The sequence below is a fragment of the Molothrus ater genome, chromosome Z, assembly GCF_012460135.2.
Source record: "Molothrus ater isolate BHLD 08-10-18 breed brown headed cowbird chromosome Z, BPBGC_Mater_1.1, whole genome shotgun sequence".
NCBI lineage: Eukaryota > Metazoa > Chordata > Aves > Passeriformes > Icteridae > Molothrus > Molothrus ater.
In genome coordinates, this window is record NC_050511.2 from 7,918,013 (window position 1) to 7,933,372 (window position 15,360).

The following is a 15,360-nucleotide window of genomic DNA, read 5'->3' on the forward strand; positions in this document are numbered from 1 at the left end:
TTTCCTTGCCCCTCTCCACCACTGCCGTGGAGCCCGAAGCATAGAACAGCACCAAAACTGCCAGGAATGGTGATTTTGCACTTTGGAATGCCATGCTCCCTGTTCCCAATCACCTCTTGCTTTTCCATTGGCCTTAACATAGTCTCCCGGAGAAGCAGCCTCATCTTCTTGCCTCACACAGAGCTCAGCCTGAATGCTCCGTACTTCCCACACTCTTCTCCTTTTCCCTTTCTGAAAACGGGGCTTCTACTTCCCTTCTACCGCTTCTTGGCCATTTGGACTGACAGACACCAGCTTTCAAAAACGATGCACTCTGGCCTAGCAACTCCATCTGAAAGTTCCCTCAGGACTCAGGCATTAACCTCTGCACGTGCCATGCACTCGGACACTAAGTTCAAGTTGCTAAGATGGTCTCAAAGTTGACCCTGTCCTACAGTGGCCCTGGGATCTCCATTCTTCAGGCAGGGCTCCCAGCACTTGCCACGCGCCACTTCAGCAGCGGGCCTGGAGATCGCTGACACACAAGGCTACAAACATCCACTCCCCTCCACAGCCTCTTTGCCCCAAAAGTCTCCAACCTTCAAAGCCCATGCTGTGCTCCTAGCAACCATCCAACCATTTCTCCACGAGGCCATGGCAATCGTCCCCTTGCAGATCTCTGCACAGCCCACATTCCTCCTCACCGATCCCCAGCTTTTCTGCGCTTTTGCAAAGGCATCTGAAACTGCTGGCAAACCTTCGCTACTCCAGCCACAGAAGCCCAGGCTCTGCCGTCTTGCTCACACGTGATGTCCTCTAGACCCCCGTGCCTCTTCAGAGCCATCCCCTCCAAGGACGCCACACCTCGCACGGGCCAACGAGCCCTGAACAGGACACGCTCTTGCAGGCCAGGGCTCTGGCAATCCCAAAACACAACCCCATTGCTTTCACGGGGGACAGTCCTCTTTGGCCCTGCGGCTGCCTCATCCACTGGGCCAATGCATCTCCAAACCGGACCCTTGCTCCAGGGCCACAGCCAGCGGAGCAAGCACGACAGGAAGAGCAAAGCCCCTCCCTTGCGCCGCCTTCTTCACTGAGCCTTCCTTGCCTGCCTCCTTGCTGGCTCCTCCCAAACACAGCAGCTGGAGCGCCTGCCTCTGTGCAAGGACACACTCAGGCCTCCAAGGCCCACATGCACACACAGCCCCTTGAACACTGCCACTGCCTCTGGGCATTGACCCCAGGAGGGGAAACGCCAGCCCCCACCCACTGACATCACCGCACATGCCTTGCAACCACAAAAGGAAAACAGTGGCTAAGATGAAAATAAAGGCAAGCCACCAAGTGAAAGGAAAAGTCACCACAGCCACCAGCAGGGCTTTGCGGGTGGAAAGCATGCTTGGCCACAAAGAGAGACTCAGTAGCACAGCACGGACCGCGCAGCTGGCCCGGCAGGTGAAGGGCAACAGCCAAGAGCCCTCTCCGCCACACCTGACAACGACGCCTCCGAGACAGAGCTTTCGCAAGGCCGGCACGCCGCTGCCACCACAATCCCCAACCACGGACACCCCGACCAAACACTTCCCCAAAACCTACACAGCCACCAGTACAGACTGGAAAGTACAGGCAGAAACTGCGGACAACCGGAAAGCGATGAAGGGAAAGCTGCCTCGCATACAAAGCCGCGCGCCCGGAGCCACCCCAAGCACAGCCACCAGCAGCACCAGCCAGCCTCACCGGGCTCCTCCTGCCCAGCAGCACCCAACAGCACCCACAGAGAATCACCATGGCTGCGGCCACAGCCACACAGCCACGCCTGCCGCACGCCGCCCCGGCGCTCCTGCTCCTCCTCACCGCTCTGGCCGGCACCCTGGCCTGCCAACACCTCTGGACACACGAGGACACCTTCCCCGGCGACGCTCTCCGCCTCCTCCAGGACATGGCTGCTGTCGGCCACACGCAGCCCTGCCACCTGCCAGAGCCGCCCTTCTTCCCCGCCAGCCTGCTCCACCACAACCTGCAGCCGCACCAAGCCGCCGCCACCGCCCTGCACATCCTGCAGCACCTCTTCCACACCCTCAGCTCCAACAGCACCCGCCAGCACTGGCCCGGCCAGGCTCGCAACCACCTCCTCAACAAGCTGCAGCACCACATCCACCACCTGGAGCAATGCCTCCCCGACAACGCCACGCCCTTCAAAGGACCACGCAACCCGCTGCTCGCCATCAACAAGTACTTCAGGGACATCCACCTCTTCCTGCACGCCCACAACCACAGCGCCTGCGCCTGGGACCACGTCCGCCTCGAAGCTCGTGCCTCTCTACTGCACCTCCACAACCTCACACGCGCCACGCGCCGCTAGCGCCAAGGCCCACCCGCCCAGCCACACCTAGGCCCCAAACCCACCTCCAACCCCACGCCTCCTCTCACCTGGGACCACACACAGGCCTGCAACAACCGCACGGCCCCCGCAGCCTTCAACCGCTGCGTCTCCAGCGATTCCGCTGCTCATACTGATACGGACCAAAGACCTTCTCCACTTATTTATTGACTTATTTATTTAGTTATTTATTTTATTTACCTATTTATTCACGTATTTATTTTTCTACCTCTTCACTTATTTGTGCCAGTCCAAATAAAGACTTATGACAAAACACTTGCCACTGCCTCTCCTCTCTCGAGCACTGCAAGCACTCTTTGCGCCAGGGGAAAGCCATCTCCGCCCAACGCCTACTCCAAGCCCTGCTGCAAACAGCCCCCGACCCCTCTTCTCAACGGCGCCTGCCCAAGCAGCAGCCCCTGTGCAAGCCCCTGTGCAAAAGCACTGCCAGCCTTTGGCCAACACCATGGAAGCACAAAAAGAAAAACACCCAAAGGCTGCTCAAGAGCACCGCTGCACCTCATCTGCTTTATCCACACCTTGCTCCGTCCATCCAATCCATGCCCCTCTGACTCACAGACAACGACGTCATGCGGGACACTGTCAAGCACTTTGCACAAAGCCAGGCACACAAGGTCACTTTCCTTGCCCCTCTCCACCACTGCCGTGGAGCCCGAAGCATAGAACAGCACCAAAACTGCCAGGAATGGTGATTTTGCACTTTGGAATGCCATGCTCCCTGTTCCCAATCACCTCTTGCTTTTCCATTGGCCTTAACATAGTCTCCCGGAGAAGCAGCCTCATCTTCTTGCCTCACACAGAGCTCAGCCTGAATGCTCCGTACTTCCCACACTCTTCTCCTTTTCCCTTTCTGAAAACGGGGCTTCTACTTCCCTTCTACCGCTTCTTGGCCATTTGGACTGACAGACACCAGCTTTCAAAAACGATGCACTCTGGCCTAGCAACTCCATCTGAAAGTTCCCTCAGGACTCAGGCATTAACCTCTGCACGTGCCATGCACTCGGACACTAAGTTCAAGTTGCTAAGATGGTCTCAAAGTTGACCCTGTCCTACAGTGGCCCTGGGATCTCCATTCTTCAGGCAGGGCTCCCAGCACTTGCCACGCGCCACTTCAGCAGCGTGCCTGGAGATCGCTGACACACAAGGCTACAAACATCCACTCCCCTCCACAGCCTCTTTGCCCCAAAAGTCTCCAACCTTCAAAGCCCATGCTGTGCTCCTAGCAACCATCCAACCATTTCTCCACGAGGCCATGGCAATCGTCCCCTTGCAGATCTCTGCACAGCCCACATTCCTCCTCACCGATCCCCAGCTTTTCTGCGCTTTTGCAAAGGCATCTGAAACTGCTGGCAAACCTTCGCTACTCCAGCCACAGAAGCCCAGGCCCTGCCGTCTTGCTCACACGTGATGTCCTCTAGACCCCCGTGCCTCTTCAGAGCCATCCCCTCCAAGGACGCCACACCTCGCACGGGCCAACGAGCCCTGAACAGGACACGCTCTTGCAGGCCAGGGCTCTGGCAATCCCAAAACACAACCCCATTGCTTTCACGGGGCACAGTCCTCTTTGGCCCTGCGGCTGCCTCATCCACTGGGCCAATGCATCTCCAAACCGGACCCTTGCTCCAGGGCCACAGCCAGCGGAGCAAGCACGACAGGAAGAGCAAAGCCTCTCCCTTGCGCCGCCTTCTTCACTGAGCCTTCCTTGCCTGCCTCCTTGCTGGCTCCTCCCAAACACAGCAGCTGGAGCGCCTGCCTCTGTGCAAGGACACACTCAGGCCTCCAAGGCCCACATGCACACACAGCCCCTTGAACACTGCCTCTGGGCATTGACCCCAGGAGGGGAAACGCCAGCCCCCGCCCACTGACATCACCGCACATGCCTTGCAACCGCAAAAGGAAAACAGTGGCTAAGATGAAAATAAAGGCAAGCCACCGAGTGAAAGGAAAAGTCACCACAGCCACCAGCAGGGCTTTGCGGGTGGAAAGCATGCTTGGCCACAAAGAGAGACTCAGTAGCACAGCACGGACCGCGCAGCTGGCCCGGCAGGTGAAGGGCAACAGCCAAGAGCCCTCTCCGCCACACCTGACAACGACGCCTCCGAGACAGAGCTTTCGCAAGGCCGGCACGCCGCTGCCACCACAATCCCCAACCACGGACACCCCGACCAAACACTTCCCCAAAACCTACACAGCCACCAGTACAGACTGGAAAGCACAGGCAGAAACTGCGGACAACCGGAAAGCGATGAAGGGAAAGCTGCCTCGCATACAAAGCCGCGCACCCGGAGCCACCCCAAGCACAGCCACCAGCAGCACCAGCCAGCCTCACCGGGCTCCTCCTGCCCAGCAGCACCCAACAGCACCCACAGAGAATCACCATGGCTGCGGCCACAGCCACACAGCCACGCCTGCCGCACGCCGCCCCGGCGCTCCTGCTCCTCCTCACCGCTCTGGCCGGCACCCTGGCCTGCCAACACCTCTGGACACACGAGGACACCTTCCCCGGCGACGCTCTCCGCCTCCTCCAGGACATGGCTGCGGTCGGCCACACGCAGCCCTGCCACCTGCCAGAGCCGCCCTTCTTCCCCGCCAGCCTGCTCCACCACAACCTGCAGCCGCACCAAGCCGCCGCCACCGCCCTGCGCATCCTGCAGCACCTCTTCCACACCCTCAGCTCCAACAGCACCCGCCAGCACTGGCCCGGCCAGGCTCGCAACCACCTCCTCAACAAGCTGCAGCACCACATCCACCACCTGGAGCAATGCCTCCCCGACAACGCCACGCCCTTCAAAGGACCACGCAACCCGCTGCTCGCCATCAACAAGTACTTCAGGGACATCCACCTCTTCCTGCACGCCCACAACCACAGCGCCTGCGCCTGGGACCACGTCCGCCTCGAAGCTCGTGCCTCTCTACTGCACCTCCACAACCTCACACGCGCCACGCGCCGCTAGCGCCAAGGCCCACCCGCCCAGCCACACCTAGGCCCCAAACCCACCTCCAACCCCACGCCTCCTCTCACCTGGGACCACACACAGGCCTGCAACAACCGCACGGCCCCCGCAGCCTTCAACCGCTGCGTCTCCAGCGATTCCGCTGCTCATACTGATACGGACCAAAGACCTTCTCCACTTATTTATTGACTTATTTATTTAGTTATTTATTTTATTTACCTATTTATTCACGTATTTATTTTTCTACCTCTTCACTTATTTGTGCCAGTCCAAATAAAGACTTATGACAAAACACTTGCCACTGCCTCTCCTCTCTCGAGCACTGCAAGCACTCTTTGCGCCAGGGGAAAGCCATCTCCGCCCAACGCCTACTCCAAGCCCTGCTGCAAACAGCCCCCGACCCCTCTTCTCAACGGCGCCTGCCCAAGCAGCAGCCCCTGTGCAAGCCCCTGTGCAAAAGCACTGCCAGCCTTTGGCCAACACCATGGAAGCACAAAAAGAAAAACACCCAAAGGCTGCTCAAGAGCACCGCTGCACCTCATCTGCTTTATCCACACCTTGCTCCATCCATCCAATCCATGCCCCTCTGACTCACAGACAACGACGTCATGCGGGACACTGTCAAGCACTTTGCACAAAGCCAGGCACACGAGGTCACTTTCCTTGCCCCTCTCCACCACTGCCGTGGAGCCCGAAGCATAGAACAGCACCAAAACTGCCAGGAATGGTGATTTTGCACTTTGGAATGCCACGCTCCCTGTTCCCAATCACCTCTTGCTTTTCCATAGGCCTTAACATAGTCTCCCGGAGAAGCAGCCTCATCTTCTTGCCTCACACAGAGCTCAGCCTGAATGCTCCGTACTTCCCACACTCTTCTCCTTTTCCCTTTCTGAAAACGGGGCTTCTACTTCCCTTCTACCGCTTCTTGGCCATTTGGACTGACAGACACCAGCTGTCAAAAACGATGCACTCTGGCCTAGCAACTCCATCTGAAAGTTCCCTCAGGACTCAGGCATTAACCTCTGCACGTGCCATGCACTCGGACACTAAGTTCAAGTTGCTAAGATGGTCTCAAAGTTGACCCTGTCCTACAGTGGCCTGGGGATCTCCATTCTTCAGGCAGGGCTCCCAGCACTTGCCACACGCCACTTCAGCAGCGGGCCTGGAGATCGCTGACACACAAGGCTACAAACATCCACTCCCCTCCACAGCCTCTTTGCCCCAAAAGTCTCCAACCTTCAAAGCCCATGCTGTGCTCCTAGCAACCATCCAACCATTTCTCCACGAGGCCATGGCAATCGTCCCCTTGCAGATCTCTGCACAGCCCACATTCCTCCTCACCGATCCCCAGCTTTTCTGCGCTTTTGCAAAGGCATCTGAAACTGCTGGCAAACCTTCGCTACTCCAGCCACAGAAGCCCAGGCCCTGCCGTCTTGCTCACACGTGATGTCCTCTAGACCCCCGTGCCTCTTCAGAGCCATCCCCTCCAAGGACGCCACACCTCGCACGGGCCAACGAGCCCTGAACAGGACACGCTCTTGCAGGCCAGGGCTCTGGCAATCCCAAAACACAACCCCATTGCTTTCACGGGGCACAGTCCTCTTTGGCCCTGCGGCTGCCTCATCCACTGGGCCATGCATCTCCAAACTGGACCCTTGCTCCAGGGCCACAGCCAGCGGAGCAAGCACGACAGGAAGAGCAAAGCCTCTCCCTTGCGCCGCCTTCTTCACTGAGCCTTCCTTGCCTGCCTCCTTGCTGGCTCCTCCCAAACACAGCAGCTGGAGCGCCTGCCTCTGTGCAAGGACACACTCAGGCCTCCAAGGCCCACATGCACACACAGCCCCTTGAACACTGCCTCTGGGCATTGACCCCAGGAGGGGAAACGCCAGCCCCCGCCCACTGACATCACCGCACATGCCTTGCAACCGCAAAAGGAAAACAGTGGCTAAGATGAAAATAAAGGCAAGCCACCGAGTGAAAGGAAAAGTCACCACAGCCACCAGCAGGGCTTTGCGGGTGGAAAGCATGCTTGGCCACAAAGAGAGACTCAGTAGCACAGCACGGACCGCGCAGCTGGCCCGGCAGGTGAAGGGCAACAGCCAAGAGCCCTCTCCGCCACACCTGACAACGACGCCTCCGAGACAGAGCTTTCGCAAGGCCGGCACGCCGCTGCCACCACAATCCCCAACCACGGACACCCCGACCAAACACTTCCCCAAAACCTACACAGCCACCAGTACAGACTGGAAAGCACAGGCAGAAACTGCGGACAACCGAAAGCGATGAAGGGAAAGCTGCCTCGCATACAAAGCCGCGCACCCGGAGCCACCCCAAGCACAGCCACCAGCAGCACCAGCCAGCCTCACCGGGCTCCTCCTGCCCAGCAGCACCCAACAGCACCCACAGAGAATCACCATGGCTGCGGCCACAGCCACACAGCCACGCCTGCCGCACGCCGCCCCGGCGCTCCTGCTCCTCCTCACCGCTCTGGCCGGCACCCTGGCCTGCCAACACCTCTGGACACACGAGGACACCTTCCCCGGCGACGCTCTCCGCCTCCTCCAGGACATGGCTGCGGTCGGCCACACGCAGCCCTGCCACCTGCCAGAGCCGCCCTTCTTCCCCGCCAGCCTGCTCCACCACAACCTGCAGCCGCACCAAGCCGCCGCCACCGCCCTGCGCATCCTGCAGCACCTCTTCCACACCCTCAGCTCCAACAGCACCCGCCAGCACTGGCCCGGCCAGGCTCGCAACCACCTCCTCAACAAGCTGCAGCACCACATCCACCACCTGGAGCAATGCCTCCCCGACAACGCCACGCCCTTCAAAGGACCACGCAACCCGCTGCTCGCCATCAACAAGTACTTCAGGGACATCCACCTCTTCCTGCACGCCCACAACCACAGCGCCTGCGCCTGGGACCACGTCCGCCTCGAAGCTCGTGCCTCTCTACTGCACCTCCACAACCTCACACGCGCCACGCGCCGCTAGCGCCAAGGCCCACCCGCCCAGCCACACCTAGGCCCCAAACCCACCTCCAACCCCACGCCTCCTCTCACCTGGGACCACACACAGGCCTGCAACAACCGCACGGCCCCCGCAGCCTTCAACCGCTGCCTCTCCAGCGATTCCGCTGCTCATACTGATACGGACCAAAGACCTTCTCCACTTATTTATTGACTTATTTATTTAGTTATTTATTTTATTTACCTATTTATTCACGTATTTATTTTTCTACCTCTTCACTTATTTGTGCCAGTCCAAATAAAGACTTATGACAAAACACTTGCCACTGCCTCTCCTCTCTCGAGCACTGCAAGCACTCTTTGCGCCAGGGGAAAGCCATCTCCGCCCAACGCCTACTCCAAGCCCTGCTGCAAACAGCCCCCGACCCCTCTTCTCAACGGCGCCTGCCCAAGCAGCAGCCCCTGTGCAAGCCCCTGTGCAAAAGCACTGCCAGCCTTTGGCCAACACCATGGAAGCACAAAAAGAAAAACACCCAAAGGCTGCTCAAGAGCACCGCTGCACCTCATCTGCTTTATCCACACCTTGCTCCATCCATCCAATCCATGCCCCTCTGACTCACAGACAACGACGTCATGCGGGACACTGTCAAGCACTTTGCACAAAGCCAGGCACACGAGGTCACTTTCCTTGCCCCTCTCCACCACTGCCGTGGAGCCCGAAGCATAGAACAGCACCAAAACTGCCAGGAATGGTGATTTTGCACTTTGGAATGCCACGCTCCCTGTTCCCAATCACCTCTTGCTTTTCCATAGGCCTTAACATAGTCTCCCGGAGAAGCAGCCTCATCTTCTTGCCTCACACAGAGCTCAGCCTGAATGCTCCGTACTTCCCACACTCTTCTCCTTTTCCCTTTCTGAAAACGGGGCTTCTACTTCCCTTCTACCGCTTCTTGGCCATTTGGACTGACAGACACCAGCTGTCAAAAACGATGCACTCTGGCCTAGCAACTCCATCTGAAAGTTCCCTCAGGACTCAGGCATTAACCTCTGCACGTGCCATGCACTCGGACACTAAGTTCAAGTTGCTAAGATGGTCTCAAAGTTGACCCTGTCCTACAGTGGCCTGGGGATCTCCATTCTTCAGGCAGGGCTCCCAGCACTTGCCACACGCCACTTCAGCAGCGGGCCTGGAGATCGCTGACACACAAGGCTACAAACATCCACTCCCCTCCACAGCCTCTTTGCCCCAAAAGTCTCCAACCTTCAAAGCCCATGCTGTGCTCCTAGCAACCATCCAACCATTTCTCCACGAGGCCATGGCAATCGTCCCCTTGCAGATCTCTGCACAGCCCACATTCCTCCTCACCGATCCCCAGCTTTTCTGCGCTTTTGCAAAGGCATCTGAAACTGCTGGCAAACCTTCGCTACTCCAGCCACAGAAGCCCAGGCCCTGCCGTCTTGCTCACACGTGATGTCCTCTAGACCCCCGTGCCTCTTCAGAGCCATCCCCTCCAAGGACGCCACACCTCGCACGGGCCAACGAGCCCTGAACAGGACACGCTCTTGCAGGCCAGGGCTCTGGCAATCCCAAAACACAACCCCATTGCTTTCACGGGGGACAGTCCTCTTTGGCCCTGCGGCTGCCTCATCCACTGGGCCATGCATCTCCAAACTGGACCCTTGCTCCAGGGCCACAGCCAGCGGAGCAAGCACGACAGGAAGAGCAAAGCCTCTCCCTTGCGCCGCCTTCTTCACTGAGCCTTCCTTGCCTGCCTCCTTGCTGGCTCCTCCCAAACACAGCAGCTGGAGCGCCTGCCTCTGTGCAAGGACACACTCAGGCCTCCAAGGCCCACATGCACACACAGCCCCTTGAACACTGCCTCTGGGCATTGACCCCAGGAGGGGAAACGCCAGCCCCCGCCCACTGACATCACCGCACATGCCTTGCAACCGCAAAAGGAAAACAGTGGCTAAGATGAAAATAAAGGCAAGCCACCGAGTGAAAGGAAAAGTCACCACAGCCACCAGCAGGGCTTTGCGGGTGGAAAGCATGCTTGGCCACAAAGAGAGACTCAGTAGCACAGCACGGACCGCGCAGCTGGCCCGGCAGGTGAAGGGCAACAGCCAAGAGCCCTCTCCGCCACACCTGACAACGACGCCTCCGAGACAGAGCTTTCGCAAGGCCGGCACGCCGCTGCCACCACAATCCCCAACCACGGACACCCCGACCAAACACTTCCCCAAAACCTACACAGCCACCAGTACAGACTGGAAAGCACAGGCAGAAACTGCGGACAACCAGAAAGCGATGAAGGGAAAGCTGCCTCGCATACAAAGCCGCGCACCCGGAGCCACCCCAAGCACAGCCACCAGCAGCACCAGCCAGCCTCACCGGGCTCCTCCTGCCCAGCAGCACCCAACAGCACCCACAGAGAATCACCATGGCTGCGGCCACAGCCACACAGCCACGCCTGCCGCACGCCGCCCCGGCGCTCCTGCTCCTCCTCACCGCTCTGGCCGGCACCCTGGCCTGCCAACACCTCTGGACACACGAGGACACCTTCCCCGGCGACGCTCTCCGCCTCCTCCAGGACATGGCTGCGGTCGGCCACACGCAGCCCTGCCACCTGCCAGAGCCGCCCTTCTTCCCCGCCAGCCTGCTCCACCACAACCTGCAGCCGCACCAAGCCGCCGCCACCGCCCTGCGCATCCTGCAGCACCTCTTCCACACCCTCAGCTCCAACAGCACCCGCCAGCACTGGCCCGGCCAGGCTCGCAACCACCTCCTCAACAAGCTGCAGCACCACATCCACCACCTGGAGCAATGCCTCCCCGACAACGCCACGCCCTTCAAAGGACCACGCAACCCGCTGCTCGCCATCAACAAGTACTTCAGGGACATCCACCTCTTCCTGCACGCCCACAACCACAGCGCCTGCGCCTGGGACCACGTCCGCCTCGAAGCTCGTGCCTCTCTACTGCACCTCCACAACCTCACACGCGCCACGCGCCGCTAGCGCCAAGGCCCACCCGCCCAGCCACACCTAGGCCCCAAACCCACCTCCAACCCCACGCCTCCTCTCACCTGGGACCACACACAGGCCTGCAACAACCGCACGGCCCCCGCAGCCTTCAACCGCTGCCTCTCCAGCGATTCCGCTGCTCATACTGATACGGACCAAAGACCTTCTCCACTTATTTATTGACTAATTTATTTAGTTATTTATTTTATTTACCTATTTATTCACGTATTTATTTTTCTACCTCTTCACTTATTTGTGCCAGTCCAAATAAAGACTTATGACAAAACACTTGCCACTGCCTCTCCTCTCTCGAGCACTGCAAGCACTCTTTGCGCCAGGGGAAAGCCATCTCCGCCCAACGCCTACTCCAAGCCCTGCTGCAAACAGCCCCCGACCCCTCTTCTCAACGGCGCCTGCCCAAGCAGCAGCCCCTGTGCAAGCCCCTGTGCAAAAGCACTGCCAGCCTTTGGCCAACACCATGGAAGCACAAAAAGAAAAACACCCAAAGGCTGCTCAAGAGCACCGCTGCACCTCATCTGCTTTATCCACACCTTGCTCCATCCATCCAATCCATGCCCCTCTGACTCACAGACAACGACGTCATGCGGGACACTGTCAAGCACTTTGCACAAAGCCAGGCACACGAGGTCACTTTCCTTGCCCCTCTCCACCACTGCCGTGGAGCCCGAAGCATAGAACAGCACCAAAACTGCCAGGAATGGTGATTTTGCACTTTGGAATGCCACGCTCCCTGTTCCCAATCACCTCTTGCTTTTCCATAGGCCTTAACATAGTCTCCCGGAGAAGCAGCCTCATCTTCTTGCCTCACACAGAGCTCAGCCTGAATGCTCCGTACTTCCCACACTCTTCTCCTTTTCCCTTTCTGAAAACGGGGCTTCTACTTCCCTTCTACTGCTTCTTGGCCATTTGGACTGACAGACACCAGCTTTCAAAAACGATGCACTCTGGCCTAGCAACTCCATCTGAAAGTTCCCTCAGGACTCAGGCATTAACCTCTGCACGTGCCATGCACTCGGACACTAAGTTCAAGTTGCTAAGATGGTCTCAAAGTTGACCCTGTCCTACAGTGGCCCTGGGATCTCCATTCTTCAGGCAGGGCTCCCAGCACTTGCCACGCGCCACTTCAGCAGCGGGCCTGGAGATCGCTGACACACAAGGCTACAAACATCCACTCCCCTCCACAGCCTCTTTGCCCCAAAAGTCTCCAACCTTCAAAGCCCATGCTGTGCTCCTAGCAACCATCCAACCATTTCTCCACGAGGCCATGGCAATCGTCCCCTTGCAGATCTCTGCACAGCCCACATTCCTCCTCACCGATCCCCAGCTTTTCTGCGCTTTTGCAAAGGCATCTGAAACTGCTGGCAAACCTTCGCTACTCCAGCCACAGAAGCCCAGGCCCTGCCGTCTTGCTCACACGTGATGTCCTCTAGACCCCCGTGCCTCTTCAGAGCCATCCCCTCCAAGGACGCCACACCTCGCACGGGCCAACGAGCCCTGAACAGGACACGCTCTTGCAGGCCAGGGCTCTGGCAATCCCAAAACACAACCCCATTGCTTTCACGGGGGACAGTCCTCTTTGGCCCTGCGGCTGCCTCATCCACTGGGCCAATGCATCTCCAAACCGGACCCTTGCTCCAGGGCCACAGCCAGCGGAGCAAGCACGACAGGAAGAGCAAAGCCCCTCCCTTGCGCCGCCTTCTTCACTGAGCCTTCCTTGCCTGCCTCCTTGCTGGCTCCTCCCAAACACAGCAGCTGGAGCGCCTGCCTCTGTGCAAGGACACACTCAGGCCTCCAAGGCCCACATGCACACACAGCCCCTTGAACACTGCCACTGCCTCTGGGCATTGACCCCAGGAGGGGAAACGCCAGCCCCCACCCACTGACATCACCGCACATGCCTTGCAACCACAAAAGGAAAACAGTGGCTAAGATGAAAATAAAGGCAAGCCACCAAGTGAAAGGAAAAGTCACCACAGCCACCAGCAGGGCTTTGCGGGTGGAAAGCATGCTTGGCCACAAAGAGAGACTCAGTAGCACAGCACGGACCGCGCAGCTGGCCCGGCAGGTGAAGGGCAACAGCCAAGAGCCCTCTCCGCCACACCTGACAACGACGCCTCCGAGACAGAGCTTTCGCAAGGCCGGCACGCCGCTGCCACCACAATCCCCAACCACGGACACCCCGACCAAACACTTCCCCAAAACCTACACAGCCACCAGTACAGACTGGAAAGTACAGGCAGAAACTGCGGACAACCGGAAAGCGATGAAGGGAAAGCTGCCTCGCATACAAAGCCGCGCACCCGGAGCCACCCCAAGCACAGCCACCAGCAGCACCAGCCAGCCTCACCGGGCTCCTCCTGCCCAGCAGCACCCAACAGCACCCACAGAGAATCACCATGGCTGCGGCCACAGCCACACAGCCACGCCTGCCGCACGCCGCCCCGGCGCTCCTGCTCCTCCTCACCGCTCTGGCCGGCACCCTGGCCTGCCAACACCTCTGGACACACGAGGACACCTTCCCCGGCGACGCTCTCCGCCTCCTCCAGGACATGGCTGCTGTCGGCCACACGCAGCCCTGCCACCTGCCAGAGCCGCCCTTCTTCCCCGCCAGCCTGCTCCACCACAACCTGCAGCCGCACCAAGCCGCCGCCACCGCCCTGCACATCCTGCAGCACCTCTTCCACACCCTCAGCTCCAACAGCACCCGCCAGCACTGGCCCGGCCAGGCTCGCAACCACCTCCTCAACAAGCTGCAGCACCACATCCACCACCTGGAGCAATGCCTCCCCGACAACGCCACGCCCTTCAAAGGAGCACGCAACCCGCTGCTCGCCATCAACAAGTACTTCAGGGACATCCACCTCTTCCTGCACGCCCACAACCACAGCGCCTGCGCCTGGGACCACGTCCGCCTCGAAGCTCGTGCCTCTCTACTGCACCTCCACAACCTCACACGCGCCACGCGCCGCTAGCGCCAAGGCCCACCCGCCCAGCCACACCTAGGCCCCAAACCCACCTCCAACCCCACGCCTCCTCTCACCTGGGACCACACACAGGCCTGCAACAACCGCACGGCCCCCGCAGCCTTCAACCGCTGCGTCTCCAGCGATTCCGCTGCTCATACTGATACGGACCAAAGACCTTCTCCACTTATTTATTGACTTATTTATTTAGTTATTTATTTTATTTACCTATTTATTCACGTATTTATTTTTCTACCTCTTCACTTATTTGTGCCAGTCCAAATAAAGACTTATGACAAAACACTTGCCACTGCCTCTCCTCTCTCGAGCACTGCAAGCACTCTTTGCGCCAGGGGAAAGCCATCTCCGCCCAACGCCTACTCCAAGCCCTGCTGCAAACAGCCCCCGACCCCTCTTCTCAACGGCGCCTGCCCAAGCAGCAGCCCCTGTGCAAGCCCCTGTGCAAAAGCACTGCCAGCCTTTGGCCAACACCATGGAAGCACAAAAAGAAAAACACCCAAAGGCTGCTCAAGAGCACCGCTGCACCTCATCTGCTTTATCCACACCTTGCTCCATCCATCCAATCCATGCCCCTCTGACTCACAGACAACGACGTCATGCGGGACACTGTCAAGCACTTTGCACAAAGCCAGGCACACAAGGTCACTTTCCTTGCCCCTCTCCACCACTGCCGTGGAGCCCGAAGCATAGAACAGCACCAAAACTGCCAGGAATGGTGATTTTGCACTTTGGAATGCCATGCTCCCTGTTCCCAATCACCTCTTGCTTTTCCATTGGCCTTAACATAGTCTCCCGGAGAAGCAGCCTCATCTTCTTGCCTCACACAGAGCTCAGCCTGAATGCTCCGTACTTCCCACACTCTTCTCCTTTTCCCTTTCTGAAAACGGGGCTTCTACTTCCCTTCTACCGCTTCTTGGCCATTTGGACTGACAGACACCAGCTTTCAAAAACGATGCACTCTGGCCTAGCAACTCCATCTGAAAGTTCCCTCAGGACTCAGGCATTAACCTCTGCACGTGCCATGCACTCGGA

The 15,360-nt window shown here is 58.7% G+C and overlaps 6 protein-coding genes across 19 annotated transcripts in view; 5 read left to right on the forward strand and 1 right to left on the reverse strand.

Annotated features, from left to right (window-relative positions):
• The window catches only part of UBAP2 (ubiquitin associated protein 2), a 140,775-nt gene that overhangs the window by 47,073 nt on the left and 78,342 nt on the right, over positions 1-15,360 (reverse strand). The gene's annotated exons all lie outside the window — the stretch shown is intronic.
• Positions 1,766-2,353, forward strand: LOC118699029 (interferon-like). Its single transcript, XM_036402654.2, has one exon. It carries the CDS (start codon positions 1,766-1,768, stop codon positions 2,339-2,341), a length of 576 nt encoding a protein of 191 aa, XP_036258547.1. The 3' UTR covers positions 2,342-2,353.
• On the forward strand, positions 4,759-5,346 carry LOC118699035 (interferon-like). Its single transcript, XM_036402661.2, has one exon. It carries the CDS (start codon positions 4,759-4,761, stop codon positions 5,332-5,334), a length of 576 nt encoding a protein of 191 aa, XP_036258554.1. The 3' UTR covers positions 5,335-5,346.
• On the forward strand, positions 7,750-8,325 carry LOC118699034 (interferon-like). The gene has a single exon (XM_036402660.1). The coding sequence runs from the start codon at positions 7,750-7,752 to the stop codon at positions 8,323-8,325; it is 576 nt and encodes a 191-aa protein (XP_036258553.1).
• Positions 10,742-11,317, forward strand: LOC118699033 (interferon-like). The gene has a single exon (XM_036402659.1). It carries the CDS (start codon positions 10,742-10,744, stop codon positions 11,315-11,317), a length of 576 nt encoding a protein of 191 aa, XP_036258552.1.
• Positions 13,741-14,328, forward strand: LOC118699032 (interferon-like). The gene has a single exon (XM_036402657.2). It carries the CDS (start codon positions 13,741-13,743, stop codon positions 14,314-14,316), a length of 576 nt encoding a protein of 191 aa, XP_036258550.1. The 3' UTR covers positions 14,317-14,328.